This window comes from Lepisosteus platostomus, chromosome 2 (genome assembly GCF_059453375.1).
Source record: "Lepisosteus platostomus isolate fLepPlt1 chromosome 2, fLepPlt1.hap1, whole genome shotgun sequence".
NCBI lineage: Eukaryota > Metazoa > Chordata > Actinopteri > Semionotiformes > Lepisosteidae > Lepisosteus > Lepisosteus platostomus.
In genome coordinates, this window is record NC_142612.1 from 69,990,963 (window position 1) to 70,018,148 (window position 27,186).

At 37.4% G+C, this 27,186-nt stretch overlaps 1 protein-coding gene across 3 annotated transcripts in view; it reads right to left on the reverse strand.

The window, feature by feature from the left end:
- The window catches only part of ephb1 (EPH receptor B1), a 205,902-nt gene that overhangs the window by 127,908 nt on the left and 50,808 nt on the right, over positions 1-27,186 (reverse strand). For all 3 annotated transcript variants that reach the window (XR_015929091.1, XR_015929092.1, XM_088616403.1), the window contains exon 2: positions 11,209-11,273. Coding sequence is in view for 1 of the 3 variants with exons in the window: in XM_088616403.1 (XP_088472529.1) it covers positions 11,209-11,273 (65 nt within the window). In the remaining 2 variants the exon portion in view is untranslated. The remainder of the gene's footprint in view (positions 1-11,208; positions 11,274-27,186) is intronic.

A 27,186-nucleotide genomic window follows, 5' to 3' on the forward strand; every position in this document is an offset into this window, starting at 1 on the left:
CCAAGCTCAGCAAATCAATTCCATGCTTTAAGTTAAAATTAATATGAAGTTTCTGTAAAAACATTTCTCTGCATTTTATTTTCCCTGGTAAACAGGGAACAACTTATTTTGGTAATGTACAGTACAGTCCTGTCCTTTGGTAAACAGCTCTTCGTGCTACAGTTTTGCAAAGGATTCATCAGGTGCATCAGCTAAGATTTACTGTTTCAATTCAAAGAAAAGTGGTTTCAGCTCCCAAGGTTAATGTTTTTAAAAAACAAAATAGTCCTTAAATGGTATCAGAGTATTGTTTGGCAATATTGTAGAGGAGCACTCAGATCATCAATGATCACCCTTACTGCCTTGGTATGTGTGCATCTTAACTTGGCAAATGTGGACTTCCATTTGCATTCAGAAAGGTGCTCTTGAATGAAATGGAATGCACTCAGCAAATATTGTTTGATTTCCTAGTGTTCTATTAAAAATGTTATATACAAATAATTTGTGCATTTGAATCAGTGTTTATAAGCAGATATTTACATACGCTGTGTAAGGAGAAATCATTAGTTTTTCACGAGTAGTTTGTAGTGACTAAGTTCAATTAGGCATGGAATTCATTTTTAAATTACAACTTCTTGCAGTTACTTTCAACATGATGAATACATAAGTGGTGGTTTATGACTTGGATTAAGATAATACAGAATATTATACAGGGTTCACAGCAACAGGAGGAGAAATATTTTTTCTGTGGTTCTAAAGCAATACATTGAATGTAGCTTCTGAAAAGTTGTTTTTTTCTGTGAGTATGAGAATTTTATTTTTCCTTCAACTTACCTTAATTGAGTAGGGTCCCGTTCAGCCCTTAATAGCCATTTCAAATTTATTTTGTATGCTAAATGCAACTGAAAGGAGTCATATTCTCCTTTTTACAGCACTCTCACTCACCCTTCAAAACCATTTCTTTCAATTTATGGCATTCCATTTGTGAGCTCCAAAAGACAGAACCAAATGACTGCAAGAAAACAAATAACCCTTGCATTAGAAGACCACAAAACACTCACTCTGCTTCTATCTAGAATTAGAATAAAACGGGTATTAAATAATTTTTCTCTTGTTTGCTGGTGATTGCTTTATTTAATTAATGCATTTCTTATCCAGATTATATGCAAAGGGCAATATTAACTATGTGGCCTTCTCCTTCTTCAGTTAAACAAAAAAAATGCAGAGCAAGTTTTTTACAACCATGTTATTTTAGCATGGAAGAAATTGTTTACACGCAGTTTGTAAAAAAAACTCAAATTTCTTAATTCTGTCTCACTTTCTCACTTTAGTTGATCTTCTTCACTCTGCCATTAATGCATCCACAAGAAAGACTAATGACCAGAAAAAAAGGTATTACTTCACACTCCTGTATTTTATTACGTATGACACTACTGCAAACCTGTAATCTATAGACGATCTATGACGGTAAATCATGTTGCTAGAAAGAACTAATATGATGGCCAGTCAAGATATGTTGATAGATGGGTAAATGGGCTCTTTGTTGTAACTCTTAAACTGGTAAAGCCTAATTAGACAAAGTCTCTAGAAAAAGTGCAGCTGTTCAAATACGTGAATAGTTGTTTTTGACGACAAATGCTAGATTGTCCACCCCACCCAAAGGGAAAATAATATGATTAATCTTGATGAGAATTTTCCTGATTACACAAAGGAAAAGCTAACAGTTAATTTTGATGGCTGTCCCATTTTGGAAATACACTAAGAAACACTAAGAAAGCACTCAAAATGAAAATGAAATGAGACGAAAAGAAAGGATTTGGGGATAACATAGTAAATTAAAGCTAAAGTGTAATTTCTCTATCACAGCTGCTTTATCAGGTAAAAAAAAAGGACAAAGAGGAAGAGATTGGACAATATTAAAAGAGAGACAGACTACAGTCACAGGATCCACCAGGGAGATAATAGATAACCCCCACTAGGAATGGCTGTAATTAAGGCACATTAGTGGACCCCCACTTCCCTACAGTACCTGTAATATTAGTGGTAATTTGTGCTCTGGCTGTGCAAGGTTGCAGCTATTAGTGTCATTTCTTCATGAAACGCAGGCAAACAATGCCCTGGGCTCTTGGCTGAAACTCAGCTTCCACTTAGAGCAGCTGGTGGCTCAAAAATAAAAAAGCCATACAATTCGTAATTTCTCCTGAATTCTGTGACATCACACCCAAGTGGCTTGATAAGGTTGTCTTGTAGACATCTACTGTACATTACCTTGACAATGCGGTTGGCATTGCATTTTCTTTCTCTCTACCTACACAGTTTCCACAACTGTTATTAGATTCTCATTACTCTTGTTTTTCTAAAATATAGATGAAATAAACAGTAACATACTTTTACATTTAAAAATTCTTAAATGTGTTCATAAAAAGACAGGAGAACATCACAATAGTCCTTTCCAACAGTAGATATTTGTTGTGATAGTTTTGTAATTTCTTTCTCAGTTTGAACAGCTGAGATAGAGGGGGAAAGGTAGAAGAAAAAAACTAAGAAAAAAGGAGGAAGATAAGCTTCTTTGAAAGATAAAGTCTTTCTAGGCAGAATACTTGACAACATGCCAGAATAGAAGGAAATTCGAAAAGGAAAAACCACAGGGAGCCAATCTGTCACTCTCTCCCTTGGCTCCCCTTCCACAGCTAAGAGAAAATGCCAAAAGCTGTGAATGACAGCGTCTGCCTAGCCAGTCAACTGCACAGAGCCACTGCCCTGGAAAGAAGTCACAACGTACCATGTCCTTGCCTTCATCAAAAGCACATCCACCTATGCTGATTCTTCTCACCCAATAAGATACTACGGGATACTTAACTAGTTTAGTCTGGTAGATTTCCACAGGTATAGTGCCCTCCAAATGTATTCATACCCCCTGATTAAATAGGAGCAATAATGTAATGACAGATTTTCAGAATGAATAATGTTTTTGGCTAAAAAATTATCAAAATGTTATTAGCATTGCATTGCATTTGTCATGTATAATTATTCTAAATCCAGAAAATATGAAGGTCGCATTTATTCAGACCCCTGTGATTAGTAGTTTGTAAATCCTCCCCTGGCAGAGAATACACTAAATACATGGCTTCTGTAGTAAGCTAAGAGGTTTTGGCATTTCAGAGGGGAAATTTACTAACATTATTCTATGTAGTGTTGCTCTAAGTCTTTCTGTCTCTTTCTTTTCTGTTAGTTATCTGCCATCTTGAGTTAGAATCACAAATGTTCCATTGGACAGAAGTCTGAAGAGTTTTTGGTACTTATATCCTGAAGTATAGATTGGAGATCTCCAACTGTTGCCTTTGGATTTATGGATTCACAGCCTGTGGTGCTTAGCAGGATAGCAAATTCAGCATTTCATGGATTGTTTTATAGCCGTTCACCAATTTGTGATTAATGCCCAATTGCCTTTAGCCTTCAAACAGCTTTCTGACCTTTACCATGATGATGCTTGCTACTACTGAATGTTTCCAGTGTATCACCTCCTTTTATACCCAGGGGAAACAGGAAACCTTTGGAAGCCTCTAAAGTCTATATACTGTAAAGTAGGTCCAGAGCCTTCAATTGCTCTTCCAAAAAGCAAAATGCTATTGTAGATTTGTTTTGTTTTTAACTTTACTTAAAGGAGTAGAGGTGTGAATAAATGTGTTCCTCTTTTTTCTGGAACTCAATTAATTACTTTGAACAAATATGCCGTTGCTCTTGGTCATGCTACTATTACAATGTGAATTTAACTGAAACACATTATTCAATCCATAACATATTTTGCTATTTGTTTTTCCCACTGTACTGTATAAATGGATGGGGATGGTCTGAGCACATTCACATTACATTTTAAAGCCTATGTATAGGCCTGTACAGTATATTTAGGCTTTCTGAAAGCTAACCAACCTTTTTATATTATTATTTTTAACAAATAATGAATATCTTACATTCAGAATCCTTGACAGAATTAATTATTTAAAAAAGCAGATGGTATAATTAGTGCAACATATATACAACATACATCTACATGTTTTATGAATATGGTTCATTTCTTTAAAAGTTGCTTGTAAACTGCCAACAGATAGGTTGAACAAGTGAACAGATAGGATTTAGGGTCAGCGAACAAAAAGGAAATTGTTTTATTGTGCCTCTTCAATGAAATCTATACACAATGCACACTGTTCAACAACCCCTGGTCTGCAACACAATATACTGTACCCTCTATTATCAGGACAGCAAAAGCAATTTGTTGGTAAAGTTTTTTTCCCTAAGTTACATTGCAATATGACAACTTTAGTGACTGCTGGGTAAATCTGGTTTTCTAATGTTTTCAGCTACTTGTACTATTAATGAGCTAATAATGAACCATCTTTTTTTTTATAAAGGGTGTTGTGGGACATGCATCTAGGTTATATTTTCATATTTACTGCAACCACACCTGATGCACAGCACCAAGAAACACACATATACGCACTGATCTGTGCACTCAGTATGCTGCTTCCCACATTGTGGGTACGTGTATTTCCATTTGCAATCACACCGGTCACTAGGGATCTTGCATTTTTGGCAGGTATTTTTCTCAGCCGTGTGCCCATCCGTGAAAACCCCAGGGATCTCACAGAATTAAATATAAAGATTTTTCCCCCAGTTAACCCCGCACCACGTTTCCCAATGGAGAGCTCAGAAGTGGAACAGAGCCGCAATTCCCTGTCCAGAAGGGAAAATTCCAGCCTCTTGTTGCTTGTCCTGTACTAATTAATTCACAGGCTGGAAAGACAGTTGGGGCTTCGCTTGTGCCCACCTCTGCAGCAAGAGGAAACCAATTTCAATACTGCAATGAAACAGATTTTCTGCTTTAAAAAGGAAGATAGGAAAATAATTTAAAAATACACATTGCCAAAATAATGATATTCCCGTGATGGCAGATGGCATTATTATATTAAAGATGAATCTAATTCTTTGTTTTACATTTCTGCAGTTTCATTCAGAAGACAAAGAAACAAGAAAACCTAGCCCCTCTATTTCTTGTCACACCCCTCCCCCATTAATATACTTATTACATCTAGATCTTTCCCCCATCTCCATGGTTGTATACATGTAATAACAATAACTAAGGTTATAGGAGCACAATGAGAGTGAAAAACACTGCAAAGACAAGATCCTTACATTCCAGGTGCAACACCTTTTCCTCAGTCATGGATCGAGACTAACAGGCACTGTCTCCTTCTAATGTGACTGATTCTCCTGCTGCAATTCATCTCCCAGCATTGAAAGATGTTGTCAGTGTCCAGAGAAAATAACTCCAGTGTGAGAGACAGCCAACGTGTAAATCACTGACTGCCAGGGCCAACCATTTAATATTTGTGCAAGAGGATGAAAACATACTAATACATCTTAAGCCACTAAGTGGCTTTCCCACAGTGACACAAGCTTCTAGTGCAAGGACCTTTCTCTGTTATGAGAACAAAAAGATGACAGTCCAATGGCTGAAAGGGGTGAATAGAAAATTGTAAGGTGGGTGGGGTAACGGCTCAAAGCCAAACTCTTCTGTACTTCACTATGGCTCTTGCTGTGTGTGGGCACACATTGTCACATTGCAGAATGGTGTCCTTTGTCCATAAGATTTGCTTTACTGCCTAATGGAGTATAACATTCTCTTTAAAATGTGTTCCAGCATCTGTATCTCTCTCTGACATATGTCCTCCTAGTCCAATGCATCAGAGATTGTGAAGGGGACGTACATAGTTAATACCTTTGAATTATAGATGCCTTCTGCCTGCAAAGCAATCAACCATCCATCCCGTTTCTCCAGGTATTCTGGAGAAGGAGGCCCTTTGCTTCCCCAGGTGTTTACACGCACGCGGATGAGAGGAGAGCCTCCTCTGCATGGTGTGGAGCCGGCAGCCAGTCTGTTGGCCTCACAGGAGGGAGAAAAGGGCAATGGCCCCCTCCCGCCCGCTTTCTCCACCACCAGTTAATCAGATGAGAGGAGATTACCTCTGCCCAAGAGTCTTTCAAACTCACTTCTGCACGCCGGGCGACACTTTCTTTCATGGAATCTCTTTCGCCTGGAACCTCTCACTCATCACCACCCCCACACCCCCCCCTCCCCGCCCCCATCTCCTTCTTTTTTCACCTTCGAAGCCTCTTGCTCTCCATAGGGTACCGTCTCCGCAATTACCTCTCACGCCTGCTCGCCCTGCTGGATAGAATAGGTCAGAGGGCAGCCGGCTGTCTGAAAGCACATCTTTAATTCAACTGTAAGCAGCAACTGCCCTCGGCCTGGTGTGTGCCTGTCTAGTACATGTGCCTATGCGTTTTCTGAGTTCTCACTTTTTTTTCAGGCCTTTCAACCCCTTGAATGTATATGCTTTTGTAATTGTACACGTTAGTTTTGATTAGAAGATGAAAATTGCAGTATAAAGGATATACAGTATAAAGTGAGCATCAAAGCATAAAAAAAACCTATTTATGTTCTTTTTTTGTCCTTGAAACAGAGGAATACCATCTTCTGGGCTTTTCTCATTTTTTATTGATTTAATATTTAATATTTACCCTTTTTACGCTTTCAGAAGAATGAGTATACAGAATTTCTAATATTGATTAAATGTTTTCTGCATCATTTTGATAAATTGATCATTGAAATCATGCTTATTCAAGACGGATACACTGGAGTGATGTTGACTGCTGCATAAGCACTAAATCACCTCATTAAGGCACCTCATTAGACAATTACATTTCTCTTTTTCAGGGAGATTCAATATTTTAAATTAGTTGGTGTTCACATCAGCAGAAAAATGGCACTCCAAAAGAACACCCTAGGTTTAGAAAGCATGCATATCAAATAGGAGAGGAATATTCTAAAAGCCCACTACAAAATCAGAAAACCAACACCCGCACTGATAACATAGATGTTCTGGCCTGTGTTTGCAAGTCCATAAAAAAATTAATGGCAAATTTCAAGCTTTCAAATTTAAACCTTTAGAAATTAAGTAAAAACAGAATGTATTTATTTTCTATGCATGAGACTTACTCTGTGTGTGCAAAAGCCTTGAATACCTATTAATGGCATAATTTAAAAACAGCACATTGTACTCCAAAAAAAAAGCATTCAGAAGCCTGTAAGGTGTGATAGACATTACACTGTGCAGTAACTGCATTTTTATCTAAGAAAAATGTTAACATTTTAGAGAAAATGGATAAAGATATTTATCAAGTTATTAAAGGTAACCCAAGTGCCAATCAAGAAAGCACCTTTTCAAGAATTAAACTTTGATAATAGATAAAATAATAATGTGCCCCTCTAACAGGAAAAATCTGTATCTACATGCGTCAAAAGCATGCATTCCTTATAAAGGATAGTTCGGGAATTTAGAAGACTGTCCAAAAACAAAACTAGTTTTTGTATTTTTTAAAAATGAAATTGAATCATATTTATTATCTAAAAAAAAAAACAGAAATCCAGAATGTTTATACTGCACCTGAGGATGTTGTGTGCTATCACCCTGCTAACACCTTACTTTTTTAAATTACCTCAACCTGCCAGTCACTTTATTTCGAATTCTAACTGGTCACAGCTGTGAGTGTTGTGAATGGTAACAGCTTTCTAAACTCTTTCTTATCTGGAAAATGCTGTTTTCTGACAAGTAAATATGAAAGGACTAAACTCTCCTTTTTTTCTGACTGTCTCCTACACATATCATTGCCTACAGCAGATTAGCTGTTTGGAACTGAAATACCAAGGTCAGTGTAACAGCTGGATCTTCAAGATAAGTTCTGTCTGCAATTGAATGGTGATTTCTTTAGAACTAAATATAAGATTTTGCCTGTCTTTGAGCTTTCGGGACTGAGGGCAACTTTGCAAATCTAATATATTCCACAAAATTGAGAAGGAATCTCTCTCATATAGCCTGGCTCGCTTGCTTGCTGCTTCCCTGCTCCTCACACAGACTGACATGTTGCTAGTTGTCTGCACAGCCTGCCACAGACGGGTTTGCCACAGCTCCTAAGAAACACCAGCAATTAAAACTATTGTGCCCAGATCCACCCCCCAACACAGTTCCTAACTGATGTTTTTATTTTATTTACTTGTATTATCACTTATTCTAACCTTTTATTATGTAGAATCTGCTGAGAATGTGGTAGACTAGAAAAAGAATCATTCAGTAATTTTATGCACAGCTCTGTACCAATGACAACTGATGCAAATAGAGTCCAATGCAGAATGCAGTCTGTTCTGATACAGACCTCAGCACCTCTATCGATAGACCCCTTTTTTGCCAGTAGCAACTGTTTAAAAGGGCAATACTGATGGGCATTTCTGTAAAAGCCTCATTAGACATGAGTCATAACTGAAGACAAGTGACTTTCAATCTTCACACAAATAAGGCATCAGTCAGGCTGTGATCATCAAAACAGCCTCAGATAATTTCCACTTCGCTGACAAACACAGACACTAGGAACAAAGGTACAGTAATGTCTCCTTTTTGTTGACTGGAGATGTTTGAAAACACACTCTTTTCAGTACCTTAACGCTCCAGATATGTAAGTAATAGTAAATAAAAAATAGCTGCTGAGGAACACTGTACTGTATTAATATCCAGAAATCAGATGGCGATAATACCCAAATTTAATTACTTTAAACATGAGGCATTCAAAACACTTCTTTGTATGTCATGATGATGTCATGCCTATTGGACAGAAAGATACATTTTAAATACAAAGAAGAATTTTAAAATGTCCTCCTTTTGACTACAAACATGAGTGATAAGAAAAGGGAACAGCCTACAAAATATGTTGGTAGCAAAATCTGTTCATGGTAACAGATAACAAAGAAAATGAACTGTGCAATTTGGTCACAAATGGAAAAGAAGCATTAAGCATGAAGCCAGTTCAGAACCGAGGAGGGGAAAGACATCATTATGCAGAGATTAATAGTGGGTGTGCTGACTAAGATACCTTGTCAGACTGTATTTCCTGATATATTGATAAATTACTTGCTTTAATTAGTTATTATAAAGTAGACAAGCAAGGAATGGTCATATTCTTCCGTGATATGGTCATATAAGTCATGAAACTACTGCTATATACCCCAATAATAAAATATTTCAATTTTGTAACATCTAACTTTGCACAAAAGAAAAACTTTCGAAGTATCGATTTCATTTAGTATTATCAGGCAATCCACACAAGCAGCCTCAGTTCATTATTAGTCCAATACAGGACCGTGTCACACACAATGGAGATCAGAGTATGTCTTTTAATTTTAGGTGATCATCAAATAACAAACGATTCAGCTTCCTAAATGAGATTTAATGTGGATTCATCATTTACAGCTTCATGCTAATAATGGTTACATTAATTATCAATACAAAACAGCGTGGATAATCATGTCTCAGCCACAAAGCTGGGAATAAAAGATTCCTGTGAAAATACATCTATATAAACACAGTCCTCTTCATGAAGTGACGAGCCCATTAAATAATCTAAAAAAAAACTAGAGAAAAGGAATTCAATTTCACCCACTGTGACATGCACAAATAAAGAAGAAATAAATGCAGTAAACCCAATCAAACAATGGTGACATCAGTGTGTTGCCAACTGTTACTCTCAGAATCAAGGATGCATTTTCTCCAGGAAATCAAGGGCTACAAACAATATCATCCTGCCTTATAATTTTTCAATGTGATGTTTCTCAAAATTATGCCATTCCTTTAGTCAGTGTTGGTTCTCATTAAACATGGTAAATTGGGCTACTGCTGCAATGCATGTAACACTGTCCTTACACTACACAAATGCTTGTATGAAAGACAAAAATAAACTAGCAAGAAGAAGGCTGACAAATCTATTTCTTTTTTTGTTCAGGTAATATTCTTTAAGGGATATAGGAACCATATAAAGTATGCCTCTGCCACTGGAGTTTAGTGGAAGAGCTTTTCAACAAATTGCCCATACAATTTACTCAATACAGAGTTCAGAGTGTGGCTACAGGGGAAATAAGAACCAGCAATTATATGTTAGGTGCAACACACTAAGCTAGCATACTTCTAAGTACAGCTCAAACAAAATCTACATTTCTAAGTTCGTTCAAACAAAGGCAAGGTGTTTGCAAAGTGCCAGAATAACATCTACAGTACATTCCCAGAATCAGAGATTCACAATTTGAAATATCGTGCTACAGAGAAGCCATTTCCACACAAAAAAGGAGTGTTATTCATTGACTTCAATGACATTATCCTCTTCCACTGAATTTAAAACACACCTAAACACCTGTCAACATCGTGCACTTTGTCTGTTACATTAACAAACTATATCAACAATTAATGATGTAAAATAATCCAATTCTTGGCTTCCTGCTTGTGTGAAGGATCAACATATTCACAGATTTTCTTCTTCACCTTCACCGTATTTTATTTTTATTTTTCTAAAAAAGTTCTTGGCAGACCCAGGGTTGAGTAATGTTTGGCTTTTTCATTTTGGGCAAATATACAACTGAATGGCACATAGAGGAGCTGAGCAATATTTTGAAGGGCAGAAAAACAGAGGTCAGCTCAAAGGTCTGCTATGTTTTTCTCATCTGGGAGATCTGAAAATGTTCACTGTCAAGGCCTGTCAAAGCAGCTGTTGGGTCATTTGAAGTGTTTGATGCTTGTGCGTAGTGTATATCCCAGAGTAAAGAGTTGTGGGATACATTTTCCACACACTAAATCAAAGATCAATTTTTGTAAAAAAATTTGTAAACGTTTTGTTGACAAAAACATTACATAATTCTTAAATTAATTTCATGGTGCTATGCTATTTTTAATTTCTTGTGTGCTTATATACTGATAACATTCTGATTGAAATGTTGTAATGCAGATAAAATGCTAATATAGACTTATTTTTGGACATTGTGGTTCTTCAGTGTTCACTATTCAGCTTCTGTGAACAAGGTTCTTAAACATACTGTGACAATTGAAAAAAAAACTCTGGAATACAATGAAAAACACAAAATGTGAAAAACATAATAAATACAGTAGAAACAATAGAATATTGGAACTTTTTCAAAGGAGAGTTATACTTATGCCAAGCAAGTGCATCATAACTGCAGCAAGCAGTGTTATACTTCATGGTGCAGTAAACATTCCTGCATTTCAGGGTTGGTTTTTTATGAAATATTTAATGAGAAATATTGAGAAAGAGTGAAGAAAGGGATAAAATACTCACCCCTGAGGTAGGGTATGCTGTCCAGCCCAGCTCTGCTGTGGCGATGCGAGTGTCCATCACTGTTTCTATAAAGGAATATGAGAAAAAGTGTTCAATGCTTATGCTGACAATATCCATTTTCATATTCTATTGGTATGATATAACGATTTCTGTATACAGCAAAATAGACAGTCACATCCATAAGTTTGCCTTTCAACCTAAATGAAGATTAAATTAAGTCTAGATACAATAGGAAGATCAATAACATAGGAGCAAAACTGGCGAAAACCAAGCTAGCACATGAACTAATCAAATAGGCCAGAGCCCTCTGACTTTGCTCTTGTCAGCTTCAGTTTTCCTCCAAGAACTACAATCAACCAGTAGACTGGGCTGACTATCCTTTTTGTATTCAAACATAACATTGGTAATGATAATCTGCTGCCATTGTACATGTGGAGATCTCAGATTAGCAGTAATTATTTTATTTTACTATTTTCTTATAAGTATCAATAAATATTTTAGTAAAACATATAGAAGAAATTGTTTCTTCAAACATCAGGACTGTGATAGCATTTTCACTATGAAAAGTTGACCGTAATCCTCTATTTCCCTTCGTTCTAGAGCGCATGCGCTTTTGCTCCTGTAGTTTCATCTAAGAATTTTCATGGATTCTGAACATTAACCAACAGTAATGAGGGATGTGTGCAGCATACAATTCCCTGTTGGGAGCCCACATTGAAAGCTTTCCTTCTGTTGCAGCATACACTTGACACACAAATGGTGTTGCGCTTGTTTACAATGTGACACAGTTGCCTCTTTTATTGAGCTCACATCTTGACTCTTCACTTGATCATGTTCTGGAGAAGAAAATTCTGTACGGTATTGTACCACAAAGTTAATTTTGAATTAATGGAAACGAGATGTTCTCCATGTTAATCTAAAATTATTCTGAGTGATTATTCACAATAGTTTTACTATTAATTAGAATCCAGTTTCCAGTTCCAAATGCTGGATGTGTCCAGTTGGGCAAATGCTGTGTTTGGATCGACTTGTTGACAAAAAATTTTTAAATAAAGCAAACACACAAAGTAGTTCTATAATTGCTCAGTGATGGGACCAGGCAATCAGCAGAAGCTTCTTATGAACATGTTTGTCAATGTGATCAGACTATTAAAACACTTCTCAGAAGGCGTAGGTTAGATGAACAGTATGTCACTAGCTTCATAATGACATTAATGACAAGATGAATTCCATTAATTAATGAGGTGATTCAAAAGTGGTCAGAAATAGAAGAGGGGCTATCAGACTTTTGTTTAACTCCTGGGAGACTTTTAGCAATCACAATTTTAAAAAAATATTAGAGCCACGTTGGAGTTATATGGGTCTCAAGTAGGGCAGAGAAAAGAAGCTTTTATTGCCCTCTGAGGAAGAGGATGTAATTATCAGACTAGTAGTTCCTTGAAGGGTAATCAAAGGCAGCATAACGGTCCTTTCTTTAAGCTTGCCTTCTATTAACAAACCTGTGGATGGTTTTCACACTTAAAACTGAGCTGCCTATCCTAGTAATGGTTCTTGCAGATCGTAGCCCAGAAGCACAGACAGTAAAACCGGATCGAAAGCATGTGACTGCTTTCACCCACAATGGAACACTCATCCATCACAGCACCACAGAGAAAGAGATGATAAAGAACAGCCAGTCTAAACTAACCAGTCTTTGGAAGGTGGTAGGAAACTGCTGTACCTGGACTAAATTCGGGAGAATGTGGGGTGAACATGCAGATTCCATAGATTCTTGCCCAAGGACAGAATCAAGCCCATGACCCTGGGTCTGTGAGCCAGGAATGCTAATCAGATTGCCGCCCCACATGTACTGTATTCACAGAAAAGTCAATATCACACTGAAAGATGAGAACCTCTCTTAATTTAATAAACCCCATCTATCATCTGTCTAACTGTCAGCTTATTTCCAACACCAAATATACCTCAGTGAATTTGTTTTGAAAAGATTCTCCTTGTGATTTCAGCACAAAACAGGTTCTCTAATATCCCCCCACTAAAATCATCAAATAAAACCTGACAGGCTTAACATAACAAAGCTAACTGTTCTGGCACCCTCATCTTTCAATGATGCAAAGTGTGCCTGAAGAATTTTTGTGATTGTCACAACCACAGGACTGTATCTGAGGTCCAGAATCCCAGCAGAAGAAAGGCGGTCCAAGTGTTACTGTAACAAATGCTGACAGTGGTGAAATGAATAAGGATGGCAGGAATCCAGAGAGTTATATCAGGACTTCCTGATTAATATTTGTGGACTTTGTACATTCCTAAAAAGCCAATATTGTTCCAGTGATGAGAGGTTCAGTGCTAATATATTTTTCTACAGGTCTGAGCATTGTAACAATACGACAGGACAGTTTGCATCTTTATACTGCCCTTACTCTGTATTTAAGGAAAATACTTTATGTTTTTTCTCCTGTTTTTAAATGGGTGCATGTAACCCAAAGCATTTCTTATCAGCCTCTTTATCCTACCAGTCATACAGTATGTTTCTCTTAGCAGTGCAAAAGGTTTCTCTCATGCAGTGGATCCAGGGAAGATTTCCTCTTGGACAAGATAGTCTACACTCCAGCAGCAGGTTCTAGTTTATTTTGTATGCCCATAAACATTATATTGAAGTTAAAAGGAGGGGAAGCTTAAATATCTCCTTGTAATCTACTTAATGGCTCCAAACCTGCAGTTCCATGAAAGGTGTTCATTCTTGATTCAGTTTTACTTTCTTTTGGCATTTATTTATGTTGCATCATTTTTTATTGAACAGAGAAAAACAAAAATTTACCGAAACAAGTTTTATTTTCTGGACCCTATACTATGCAACACAGGTTAGCGTTTATTCAAGGCCATTATATAAAATAAACACTTAAAGTAAAATTAAATATTTGAATAATTATTGTTGTTAAACACCACAGAACATCAAAACATAATAAAGGTCAGGAAATCTTAAGACCCCATTCAGTCACCACAAAAACCTGTCCTGTCTTACAACGTCAAAGAAACCTCTTAATCAAGATTTTGAGTAACTAAACTTTAGAGAGTAGATGAAAATAGAGTGAAAGAGTGGAAAGGGTTTAATCAAACTGATTAAAGGAAGGGTAAGCAATTTTAATAGCTCTACTATAGCTGTATAGTTCACTCCATACAGTTCCATGTACAGTACAGAGCAGAAATTGAACCCATAAGTTATACTTTTTTTCAGCAAGAACTGGTAGAGAAATATCCAGAAAATGAACAATTCTGTGAGACTATTTTTAAGCGCTGACAATGGGCTACAACTATCACTTACGTCGCCATCACTCAATTTCTTTTAGCATCCTAGTGCTGTGTCAGCTGGAGGGAGTGAGCTAAAATAGCTCTAAAACCACTCCAAAGCCAGCTTATTTTCAACATGGTCACTATACTATATAATGAACCAAGGATTGTGCTCCTCTGATTACCTGTGGGAGCAAATTCATGTCCACTAGGGGCCCCAGACAAAATCCCCTCTTCAGGATAACATATTATTTTACTAGGTACTAAAATGTACAGTTCCTATGCCAACGATGTTTTAATTATAAAATGGAAAATGAAGGCAGATTTTTTGCCATCTAGGAGTACATGTAGAGTACATGGACAACAATTTTAACCACAGTCAAGCAGGTTTGTGTAAGACTCTATTGTGTAAGAATGTTGTGTTGTGTAAGAATTGCTATTACACTACCCTAGACCTGCTAAACTGATGAGTGCCACGTCGTTTTCAGTTACCTCTTCAGCTGAAAATCATAAGATTGGCCCCAACAGGTATAATGATGCCCATAAATGAAAAGTGAGCAGAATCATTTGAAAGCATTATTAATCACTCTCAGAGACACACAGAACTGGAATCCTGAGCGCAGATGGTTGAGGACAGAAAGGCTCTTTAAAAGAGTCATGTCAATCACAATGTGGGCTGAGGAAATGGGCAAAAGAGCCTATTTGACATGGACCCAAAGCCCTGCCCAAAGTAGCTCTGGAGAAACAATTAAATTTTCACCGAGTCCTAAAGGAAATTCCTCTTGGAATCAATCAATAGCTAACGGCCAGCAGTTTCAACAAGGTCTACATTAAATATTGACGGCCCTGGCTCTTTGATCAATATTATGCTGCTCCCTACAATTACATATCAGCACTGGCATACACAGAATTTAATACATCAAGCACACACCTGGACGCACGCAGTGCCTGCAGGGGTCTCTGTGATTAAGCAGAGCAGAAAAAAACAAAGCCACCACAAAGGTATGCAAAAATAGAATAAACCCGAGACTGAAGCCATTGCTGATTTTCTGGCTACACTGCAAATTCCATGCCGCATTTTCCAGAAAACTACAAGGCCATTGTTAATAACTAACATTGTTCTACTTTCATTCCAAGCCGTTATATAAAATATCTCAAGGGTAAAGCTCCAGCCAATTCATCACTCAATAATGCTGAAAAATTGCCATTGGGATCCTTCATCTCAACACTATTTAAGACTGCTACCTCTGTAATGATTTGGCTGTTTAGGATAGGCTCTTCATTCTCTTTCCTTCCAATTACCACATTTGATCTGAGAAGCTATTCCACATCATCCGATTTTCAGTTGCCATCAATTAAATCTACTTGTAACTGAACCATCTGAAGGCACTGAATTATTGAGTGAAAAATCAAAGTAATTTAATGCATGCTAAGTGATTACCATAAAGCAATGATGCTGGTGCCGAGCATGGTGTTTTAATAGATGCTGAAACAAATTGTAAAAAAGAAAATACATTTGTTTTCCTTTATTATTAAGTCACAGCTCTAGGGACACATCATTATGAGGCAATGTTTTAAGAAAAAAATAGAATGACATTTTACAGTCATTTTCGAAGATTTCCTCTGGGAAATTATTATTGTGTGAAGGTTTTTCATTTTGTACCTCTCCACCTCGGAGTGTACATGGTGTAGGTCAAGATTGTTCAGTCCTGGTCCTAGAGGGCAAGAGTGTCTGCAAGCTTTTCTACATCTCTTTCAAGGATCAGCACCTGAAGAGTGGACAGCAACTGCAAAATTGATCCAATTAAACTAATAATGAGCTGATTTACGTCATTAAGAAGCGAGTTGGAATAAAAGCCTACGGACTTGCTCGCCCTCCAGGTGGGCATCCTTGGTGTCAATGGAACCTGATAGGCCACCAGGGGTAACTTGCCCAAGGACCTCAAATTAATACATCTACCTGTCAGGAAAGGCAGTGAGAATTCCAGCTTGGTGTACTTCATTGTGATTCTAGTGAGTAATTTCCCATAATACACATATGTGGCGTGTCTGACCACAAGTGGCGAGATGGTTGACTGATTTGATCTGCCTTTCACAAGCTCTCAAGTAACGGTGGCGAGGGTACTAAGTATGGTAATGATCCGTGGCCGTTAATTCCTCCACCTTTCCCTTGCCATTCAGTCTTGCCTGACATTTGCAATGTGAAGCACAATGTTAAAATGAGGCCTCCAGGCTGTTACAACAGGAGCAGCAATTACCACACAAGTCATTACCCAGTCAGGCAGCTGTACATTAAATAGGAGATTTCATGACGGAACTGCAGGCTTCTACTACCGAGAGGGCCCCCATCCCAATTTCAGAAGGAAAAAAAATCAATGAGCCAGCGGACGTTAACATCTGTGTTCGGCAGATCGAGCCCATTTCCCTCGCTGAACCTCACAAGCGTTGGACTTTAAACACTAAAACTCTGACAGCTCTCAGCCACGTTTGCCAACACCTTGAAATCTAAATTCACACAGTAGATTTAAGGCTGACATGAAAAAGACAGGCTTCTCGCTAGCAAGTAAGCAAATAAATAAATCCCTTAGGGGCTTTTTTAATCTGAATCTAGGCTGCACGTTATTCAGAAATGTATTGTTTGAGAAATACCTTTTTTTTCCACTTCTGATTTTGGCACTCTTTAAAAATTTCTTAGAAACAGAACCTAATGTGTTAGTAGAGTGTCATCTCATTTCTCCCTGCTGATGATGCGCTGGCTGGATTGAGGGGATGGGATGTGCAATGTACTGTACAACAGGAGAGATAGTCTACAAAAGCCTCACTGTCTCTTTGCTCTGTTCCACTGAGTGAGCCTGGCTTTCCATGTTAAAGAAAGAGCATGGCTGATGAAATGTAAATGCAGACTTCATACAACCTATTTTGATGTGCTGCTGAACTATACATTACAGAAATGCACTTGGACATCAAGCAAAACAAAAACTTGGATTCAAACGGATCTGTACATGTTGTATCATGGTGGGGTGGTGGTGCCAGCATACTGTACATTGGAATTAAAAAACACAATAAATGCAGACAGCCTCAGAACGCACTTTGGAGAGAAAAATTCCTTTAAGTGTAAAGATGTCAAAGTTACTGTATGTTTTAAAAAATCAAAAGGGAAACTCTTGAGGAAAAGTACTAAGCAGCTTGTGCCAAGGAAATAAATAGGTGAGAAAGTGTCGGAAATGGTGTCTGCGGAGGTGTTAGTGAGACATGTCCTGAGAGGAACTCTGCGCTGGTTATAGGTGGCCACCTGAGACAAGCTACCCTCCTAAGCCTTAGTGCGCAAAGTCAGGAATTCACCCAAACATTTGAGAAACAGCCCCATCTGGAAAAGAGCAAGGAGGGTCTGCTTGTGGAAAGCAGACATGGAAGAAGCAGGGGTGCTAATGTACTGGAAGAAATCGCTGCACATACAGAATCACATGCAGCGTTTGTACTCTTAAATCTTAAAGGTCACATAGTTATGGGTCTTGCAAAGTCATCATATGTTTTCCATTCCCAATATTTTACTTCCTTATGTACTGTATATCTGCCACATAAAACATACTGATAGAAGATAATTGGGAACTTCCTTTAAACCCAGGTACTGTATATGGTTACTATTAGTCACACGGTACTATCTGATACTGTTAGTGGAAGTCTGAGAATTTCAGTATTAGTATATTCCAGAAACCTGGTAAACATTAAAGGTCCTTAAATAAGTAAACAGATCTGTCTTTCTTTCTTCTCTTGATGGAATGAAATAAAGAATGCCACATAAGAAGTTTGGTTTCTTCTCACCCAAATTAAGCAACAAAAATAACAAACTTATATAGACAAACATTACCTGACGCTCATAACATGCATGTATAGTGACATGCGTATTAGTGAAGACTACTGCGGTGAGTTAAACAAGTAACAAAAGTGAGTATTTACTGTATGCATCAAGATCTCAATAATTGAACTATTTTAATTGAACAAATTCAGTAATACACTGATAAAGCCTAGGGGGCATTTATGGGACTAGAAGCAGAGCTGTTTACTTTCCACAATAATTGCAATTAGAGCAAGGATGTTACAGGGTGTCCCACCAGATATACAATGTGTATGAATTTCACACCCACAATAGTCAAACTTTATAGAATTAAACCCATAGGCACTGCAAGCTCCTACAATATTAGGAAAGCAACCCATTTCCAAGTGAAGTGAAGTGAATTAGTTGAACCTGACTGGATAGAACTCATACATGGTATTCTCTATTCCCCACTGACTGCAATGTAAAATGACGGACAGTGTCCTGAAAACCCTTGGCAAATGCTACTACAGAAACGAGGTACAGATAAATCGCAGAGATGCATTTAATCAAATCCTTCCTTTCAATTGGGTGTTTTAAAACAGGTGTTGCACCCCTCCCACACCCCCTTCCCTCCCTAGGTAACTCAGCATTCGGTGAGGAATGCCCTCCAGTCAAGAGGTATGATGGTGCATCATTTGCATTCATCAATGCTGCACTCCCAGCCTGCTATTCAGAAACAGGGCAGAAGTGCAGTCTTTAATTTCTCTACCATTCTGGCATTATTATTATTCCTGTTGCCAGATGACTTTTTGGTCTTCAAGGCATTGTGATTTTTTTCTTTTTTTCATCAGTCAGCAAAGAGCTATGTGTGACAACAAAAGGCAGGTTATGCATGTACGAGGCAGTATGCAGTCCCTGCCTGGCAGGCTCAGTCTTTGTGTGCGAGAGGTAGGATGGCCTCTGACTTTGCCGAGCTGCTCCAGTGTGTGACCCTGTGTTCAGAGCATTCATTAGAAGGCAACTGTGCTTCCAATTAGAGTGCTCATTTCCTATTCAAGCATGACTCCCTAATTATATTTGCAGAGAAGGCAATTCCCCAGCATTATCAAACCCAAATGCTCCTGGCAAAGCCTCCCTTTTAAGGCAATCATTAGCGCCACATACAGTGATTCTGACAGCTAGCTAGGTGGCACCCAGAATCTAAAGGAGGACTCACATGGATGCATTATAGAGATTAGTGTTGCTGCTAATGGCTGAAGACTACTGGTGTCCATACTTTTTTAAATGCACCTGAAAGTCAGCTAGGCAAAAGAACCAGTGACTCAAAAGATAAAATCTCACAGATCTGTAACCATTTAAAGCTATCCATTAGACTAGTCCATTCAGACTACTCCCTTAAGAAGTGCAACATACATTACCATCCCACACCCCAAGTATGAGCTGAAGCAAGGTCTGGTAGCAGATTGCTGCTTTTCAGCTAAGGTAACAGGAACGTGGCTACTGACTGAGAACTGCAAAGATACCACCACAGTCTTCAATTATGGCTCTCTATTTGAAGTTGCAGTTTTAATATATATTTTGCCAATTAGTAATGTGCTTGAAATTATATATGTATGATCCTTTCAAAAATCCTGAAGCTAAAATGTAATTCTGATGTATTTTGTAGTGCCAGACCAACAAATTATGTTAATTTATCACAATGCATGTAACAGCTGTTCAGAATTAATAACAGCTTAATGGCACAAAGCTAGTGGAAAGAATCTATAATTACAAATGTAATTACAAAGTTTTTTTACGCTGCCTGAGCTAGTCATTACTGCTGATGCCTTATATGTATTAATAATCAGCAAACAACCTAAAATACTATTTTTTAAACTGATGAGTTTTCAAGAAGAAAAGTGGTCCATCATCATGGTGTTTTAATGCTTGCTGTAGAACTAAAAAGAAGAATATTCACTTATATTATTCAAATGTTTTTGAAACTCCTTTCATTAAGTGGGTCTTACTAACCTTTTAAATATATAGCCAGCCTTCTGCTTATTACTAGCATTAGCAAAACGTAAGAGGTCAAACCAGTTTTGACCACCATCAATTATTACAAAGGGAAAATATGCAAAAACCGGTTATCTAGAAATGTTCATTAAGAAATGAAGCTAAGAGCACTGGGCTGGAACTATAATCACCTGATTCTGTCCTCAGTAATTGCGTAGTGTGCCCCCATCAAGCAATCTGTCTTTTGCAAATGAGCACCCTAATTGGCATAACACAAACTTACCCAAGATCATCTTCTTTTTTTGTATTTTATTACCCTTTCATTCCCATAGTTGTCTTCTCTTCATGTCACCTATCTAAATCACAGAGTGTACTAACTATAGCTCAGATGATCATTATGCACATGTCTAATCAATGGAAGCGGTACAAACTGCACATGGAGAAATACTTTCAGTAAAGCAAGGAATATGCTTGTGTAGATTGTTTTTAGGGCAGGGATCTGTGCCTCCTTATTAACACAATTTTACATATTTTGCCAACATTTTCTTTCAAATGTATTCCTTTATTCAATTAGTTTTTTCTCATATTAGTGTTTTTTCATGTACTTGTCACTGATAGAAATAATATATGAAAAATAAACTATGGCTAATTAATCTAGAAATCTACATTTACTGTAGTTCAGAAATAGAGCAGATGCTTGAAATAGAGAGGAATTATACTGTAGGTTGGAGTTAAAAAGACTATGAACAGGAGTGCTGTAGCCTTTGAATATTTAAGATCAGTCCCTTTGTTTGAAGTGTTAAAACCTAGCATATAAATGGATCATTTTCACCTGCTATTTATCTCTGTTCTATACATTATCTGTCCTCTGTACGTAAGAGAGACTGGGCTGTGAAATTGCACTGTGTGTGGAGTATGTATGGACACCATGTTGGGAAGGCCCCTCAAGGATCATTGCTGCAGTTTGAATTCCCTTTGGTCAAACTGGGGACCTAAGAACTACAGTAAGTCTCAAATCATTTGACACCCCCTTCCTGTGCTGCCCCCCAACTCCTGCCCCCCTCCCCTTCACTGCCTAAAATAAATTAACATTGAAATGGCACTTAGTCTCCAGTGTATTCCTCCTTCCTGCAGAATCAAACAAATTATGAGTGAGCTTCTGAAGGCACCATTAAACATATTAAGTTATCAGCCATGGGTCAAAGGAAACGGTTAAGTAAAAGACTCCGCTTCTGATTGAAGAAAGTGTCACTTTGTTCAGAGGTCTACTGCCACGTCCAAAAGGACATAAGGGAACCAAAACCAACAGCATTAATGGTGTAGCTTAGAGTGTACTGACACCAAGACACGCCCAATTTGCTTTGCTTTGTCTTGCATTAGGTTTAATGCACTGTAGCCCATCAATCTCACAGACTGGCAGTCAGAGCACACAGACTCATCCATATTAATCATAGGTGCAGTACAAGACTAAAAATATAGTAAGCATGATCAAACTGGTAGGGTTAGGAATCTTTTGTAATATTAAAATATGTTAGTTTTTTTTTACGGTTTATTAACATTCTTCAAAGATGTTTTTGAAGAACGTTCAAGACTGATCCTTGTAACGATGCATTGACCCAGGAAAACTGTGGGGTAAACCTGACAAAGGAACCCACCTACAGCATGGTGTCATGGAGGACATTCGCTTTTGTGGGCAGAGCAGTGATACAGTGAAATACTGTATACAGTACATATTTCTGAAGCCAATTAGCACATCTATTCTGTTCAAGAATTCCAAATCTAAATATCAATTAAAGTACCAACAAATGACCTGTTCCCCCCTAAAAAAGTATCATTCTATCTTTCCAATCAAAATAAACTAATTAAAACAATTCAATCTGTATGTATATCCCTGGATCATCAAGCATTTGTAAAGTATGTAATGGGAGTCTGCTACTGCATAAGGGGAATAATCAAAAAATGTTTTTTTCACTAACTGGTGTAAATACTTGTGTGTAGAGGAAGGTACAAATCTCCCAATTACCCAAAGGTGCTTCCAAATATCAACAGCTCCCACTAGAGTGACTGAAAGGTTCCTTGGACTTTTGTTGTTTGGTTGTTGTTTTGGCAACAAGCACATAAACACTTATTTACTTGTCAATTCTAGATTAGTACATGTCTTCCTAGTATCCAGTTTTTAGGATTAAAAAAATACCTTGCACTATCTCCTGTAAGTACTGTACTTTACAGAATCCCTAACTAACAATCCTACTGTAAAAAACTTTATGAAAATAGCCTAAAGGTTTCTACAGAAATGTCCCAGTTCTCTAGAGAACCCTTTATAGACCTTAAAGACCTAGAGAAACCATTACCTCTATAGACTATTTGTAAAGGGCAAGAAAGTATTGGCGGTTTTTAGTATGTCCTGAGTTTTGCTTTAAGGAAGTCTTATTCCTCATTGGTTGCACTATTTATTTCAGCACAACCCGCACTGATTGCCAGAGAGATTGGGTGATTTGCAGTTTGATAACAGAGCTTTAAGAGCCAAGGTAACGACATAATAATCAGGTACCCTGTCTTTCATCTTCAAAACAACAGAGATCAAAGTAAATGCCGCTTGCCATCTCAGCTAGAGTGTCTAGGGCTGTTTTTCTGGGCTCACTTCAGCACAGCCATAACAAAAAAAAATATTCTGTGACAACTGTATGATACGGAACTGCATTGGATCTACCTGTATTTAACAGGAGCATAGCTTTAAAATACAGTACTTGAATAACTTCCAATGAGGATATAAGCACATAAGTATATAGGTCCCCAAATATTTCAAATGAAGACAGCATGAGTGTACACAAAAACACACACTCAAAAACTGTATGGGTTTTGAGACCCAAGACTGTTAAAAACAGTACGTATTGGGAGTCTGTAAGAATTTCTGCAGCACAGGGAAAACAACAGGCAAATTTCATAAGTATTAGAATTGGAGTTAAACTATATTCGGTGGACAGTTAAAAGTCAATAGACAATGTTGTATCTTCAGTTTGAAAAATTAAGAAAAGTTTTTTATGCTATCAAATAAATAATGTAAACATAAATATTTTGAACATATTTAATGTTCTTTTTATTTTGTTATGTTATTGTTTAGTTCATGTTTTTTTAATCTTCTTATAAAAATTAACTTATACTAGATTTGTTTCATTCTGGGGGAGGAGTGTTAGAGACAAAATTATTCTTGTAGCTCATAAGTACTTTTAATGTTTAATCTAGCTCTTTTTCTCCCTAAAGTGATAGCATACTTTTGTCCTTTTAAAAGGTTGATTTAACACGTTCATATTCTTGTTTTTAAATACTACCAACAATATCATTCTGTGCCATCTCAAGACATAGAACAGGTACAGGGTGTGTAAGCTGAGACATGCAGTGAAGCCTTTGCCAAATCTGAATTTTAAAAAAAGAGTCATCCATAGCCTCTCCTGTTTTGGCAGGCACCCTGCAGAAAATCACTGATTTAAGGGAAATGTTTATAATGTCTACAGTTTTGTTTGCTTAATTCCATTCTATGTCTATATCATATCATATAATATGCCTGCAGAAGGTGGCTCTCTATTATAGTTTCCGTTTTACCATCTTTTCTTCACACTTGCAAACTGTTCCACTCACAAACGGCTTCCAAAAGATTTCTCAGGAATACTGAAAGAGGAAGTGTAGAAGAGCTACACCGCCACTGGACCTGACCTCCGGACCAGTGAATCTCAAGCGTTACATATTTTACTTCCTCTGCATTCTTCCTCCCAAATGATTCTGGGAGGGCCTTATCAGAACGTATTGTTTCTGGTACAGCTTGTCAGCAAGCAGCCTACTAAAAAGATTCTAGAGCAGATAAACACACAACTGAGATTACTTTGCAATAGAAAAAGTGGAGCTATTCAACTTTTTTTTCTAAAAAAAGAGGGAAATTCACATGGTAACTCCAGCTCATGCAATGTTATTGTAACCGTAATATTTATTTTCATTCTAGTTTCCCTCAACAAACTCAACTTGATTGAAGCTGTGTACAGTGTATCAGAGCTAGTAGAAGCCTGAACTGTTAAATGTCAATTATCAAAAAGTTTTTTTTTTCACCCACAGTTGTCTATACTGTCAACAGCATAAAGGACGCTGACTGTCACACCCCCATTACCGCCTCCCCTGCTATATTGTCTGATCAAACAAACAGGATCTAGATGGGGATCTCATTTTTTAACTCACAGGAACATGTACATTAAAAGGCCATGTGCAGACATGTCAGGATGTCAGCACTGTCACTGTTAACAAGTTGGAACTGGTAATTGACATTGTCTGTTGCCCCTATTACACCCTTTCATGATAAATGTTTGTAGTTGGAAAAGTAGATTAGGATGTTTTTTTTATTTTTGTATTAAAAGAGCTTTGGCCTTACTAATACTGTAGTATAGGGATTATTCAAGCACATACTGTATGCTGTATGACAGATAACAGAGAGAGATGGAGATATATATATTTCTGTGACAGAAGCTGCATCTTTATAAGTGGTATTACTTTAAACAAACATATAGTATAAAATTCCAAAAATATCAATTTGAGAATTAGGTAAATATATACTGTATATCTAGACACCATGGCAGGGGGAGAGAGAGCGACAAAAAATCTGAATAGTCAATTAGAGCTAAAGTTTGGTCTCTCTGACACTGACGGGTTTGTACAGGGAGAGAATGCAACTGCACCTCCAGCAGTTAATCATGACATACTTATCCAGTGAGTCCAACAGCATTAATTAAACAATTATTCAGTTGGAGGAAATGCCACTCTCCTCACCCCCAAATACTTATTAACAGTAATTTTATTTTTCTAGTCACATCTACTTAACAGGCCACTACCAATGACATGCCTCTGCTGCAGGAACACAGAGCCGGGTAATTATAACCTTGACTGTGTTATCGACTGCAACATCCTTTTTTTTATTTGTGTGTTTCTATTTTCTTAGAGAAAGCAGAGCACAATGCTTTCAGACAGCCAGGTGCAAAAAAGCTTCAGTAGAGTTTTTAACCCTCTCCCTTCTGTATCTCTTCACGATAAACGAATTCCTCAGAAGATTCAGGTTTAACAAATTGAGAAATGAGCATTCAACAACCTGTTTCTACAGATTCCTTAAGATTATAAGCTGTTTATGTAAAATCACATGAGACCTAATGTGTGTGTTTAACAAATGGTTTCAAATTCTCTTCTTGTTTGCACTATTTAAACAACAACAGTATTTGGAGGTTAGTGTCTTACTTTTTAGTACCTATTAAAAAAAACATAATTTTTGTTTTGCCATTTCTCTCCTTCAAAGGCTTTACATTGTGCTGTTTCTGGCAGGCCTCTTTGCAGATGGATTTGAAAAGGAGTATAAGAAAACAGGTTTTCACTTCAATGTTTCCGGGAAATTTTTCAAAAGATTTACGTTATGAACTTAACATAAGTAAGCAAGGCTGAGTAAACAGTGTTCATGCTATACCTGATCCTTTACGAGACCATGGAAGATTTTTTTCAGACTTCCCAGGAAATAAGCCAGAATAAGCAGAGCGATACAATCAATTACTCTAGCAATATTTTTCCAAACAGCAAGGATCACCAGCCTTAATCTTGTTCACATGTGTTCTGTATATTGATTATAAAACCAAAAATGCTTCTAAAATGAACATTGGCAAAGGGCTGTGGAATAAGTTAGACAAAAACAAAATGAGTCTGGTACAGTATTTCAAGAGAATAGCAGGTTACTTAAACTGTGCTTTCCAGCACCCGACCTACAGTATACTGTATATACATCGAACAGGCACAACAAAAATAAATTAATCCAGGTATTTGGAAATGCTCTGACTGTGCATTGGATACAGTGGTAAGAAAATGGATGGATAGATGTTATATTCCTAAACCAATATAAAACTACTGAGCAATAAAAAACATTTAAATTGTACACAGAAGTGAAAGTTGAAGAAGATAACTTTGGTTTTTTTTTTCCTCTAATAGCTTTTCTTTCTTACATTCACTCAGAAAATGTACTTGTGGATTCCAATGGCACATGTCCACTGGACCTATTAAGTATGACAGTGGCAAGTGACTGTCACTGGAGCTGTTTTCCTCTGAATGACAAGTCCCTCTTAGAACGCACTCCGTTGTGCTGCAGAGCGTGACGGCTCTGACAGTACAGGGTCCTCACTGTCACAGCCACAGGTTCTACGTGTTCCACTTGCATTGATGTCAGGTCCACAGGCGCAGGAACTGAGGTGCAGTGCACCAGCAGAATTGTAACAACAAAAAGATGTGGGCATTACTTTTTTCACCACAAGCGGATTTCTTTGTTCTCACCTGTCCATGCAAAACATTCTTCAAAAGCTCTTGTGGTTCATTTTTGTGCTTTTGAGCAAATTCTGAAGCATGGAGGTAATGAGATGCATGGTCCTCTCTGGGACTAGATAATTGCTATTTATTGATGATGTTGGTAGCAGCAGAAGTTTGGAAATTTGATTCTAAAACATTGCCTGCTCATGTGGATGAAAATACTTCCATATAATGTATATACATGTGGGGGTTGGCACTTCACCACACAGCACAATAATAACCCAAAGCATATAGCCAAAGAAACCAAGAAACTCAGCAGGAAAAGGCAGTGAAAAATTATAGACTGGTCAAGTCAATATACAAATTTAAATCTGATTGAGTATACTGTACATTTTACATGCTGAATTCAAAATTAAACACCCCAATATCAGGTAAGACTTTGAAGTAGCTAGAGCAGAGGTTTTGCAATGCATCTCAAGTGATTATATAAAGAGACTGTGAGCTCAGTGGGTCTCAGACTTCATTCTTATTGCTCCAAAGTGATATGTAACCAAATTCTACCTTCTACA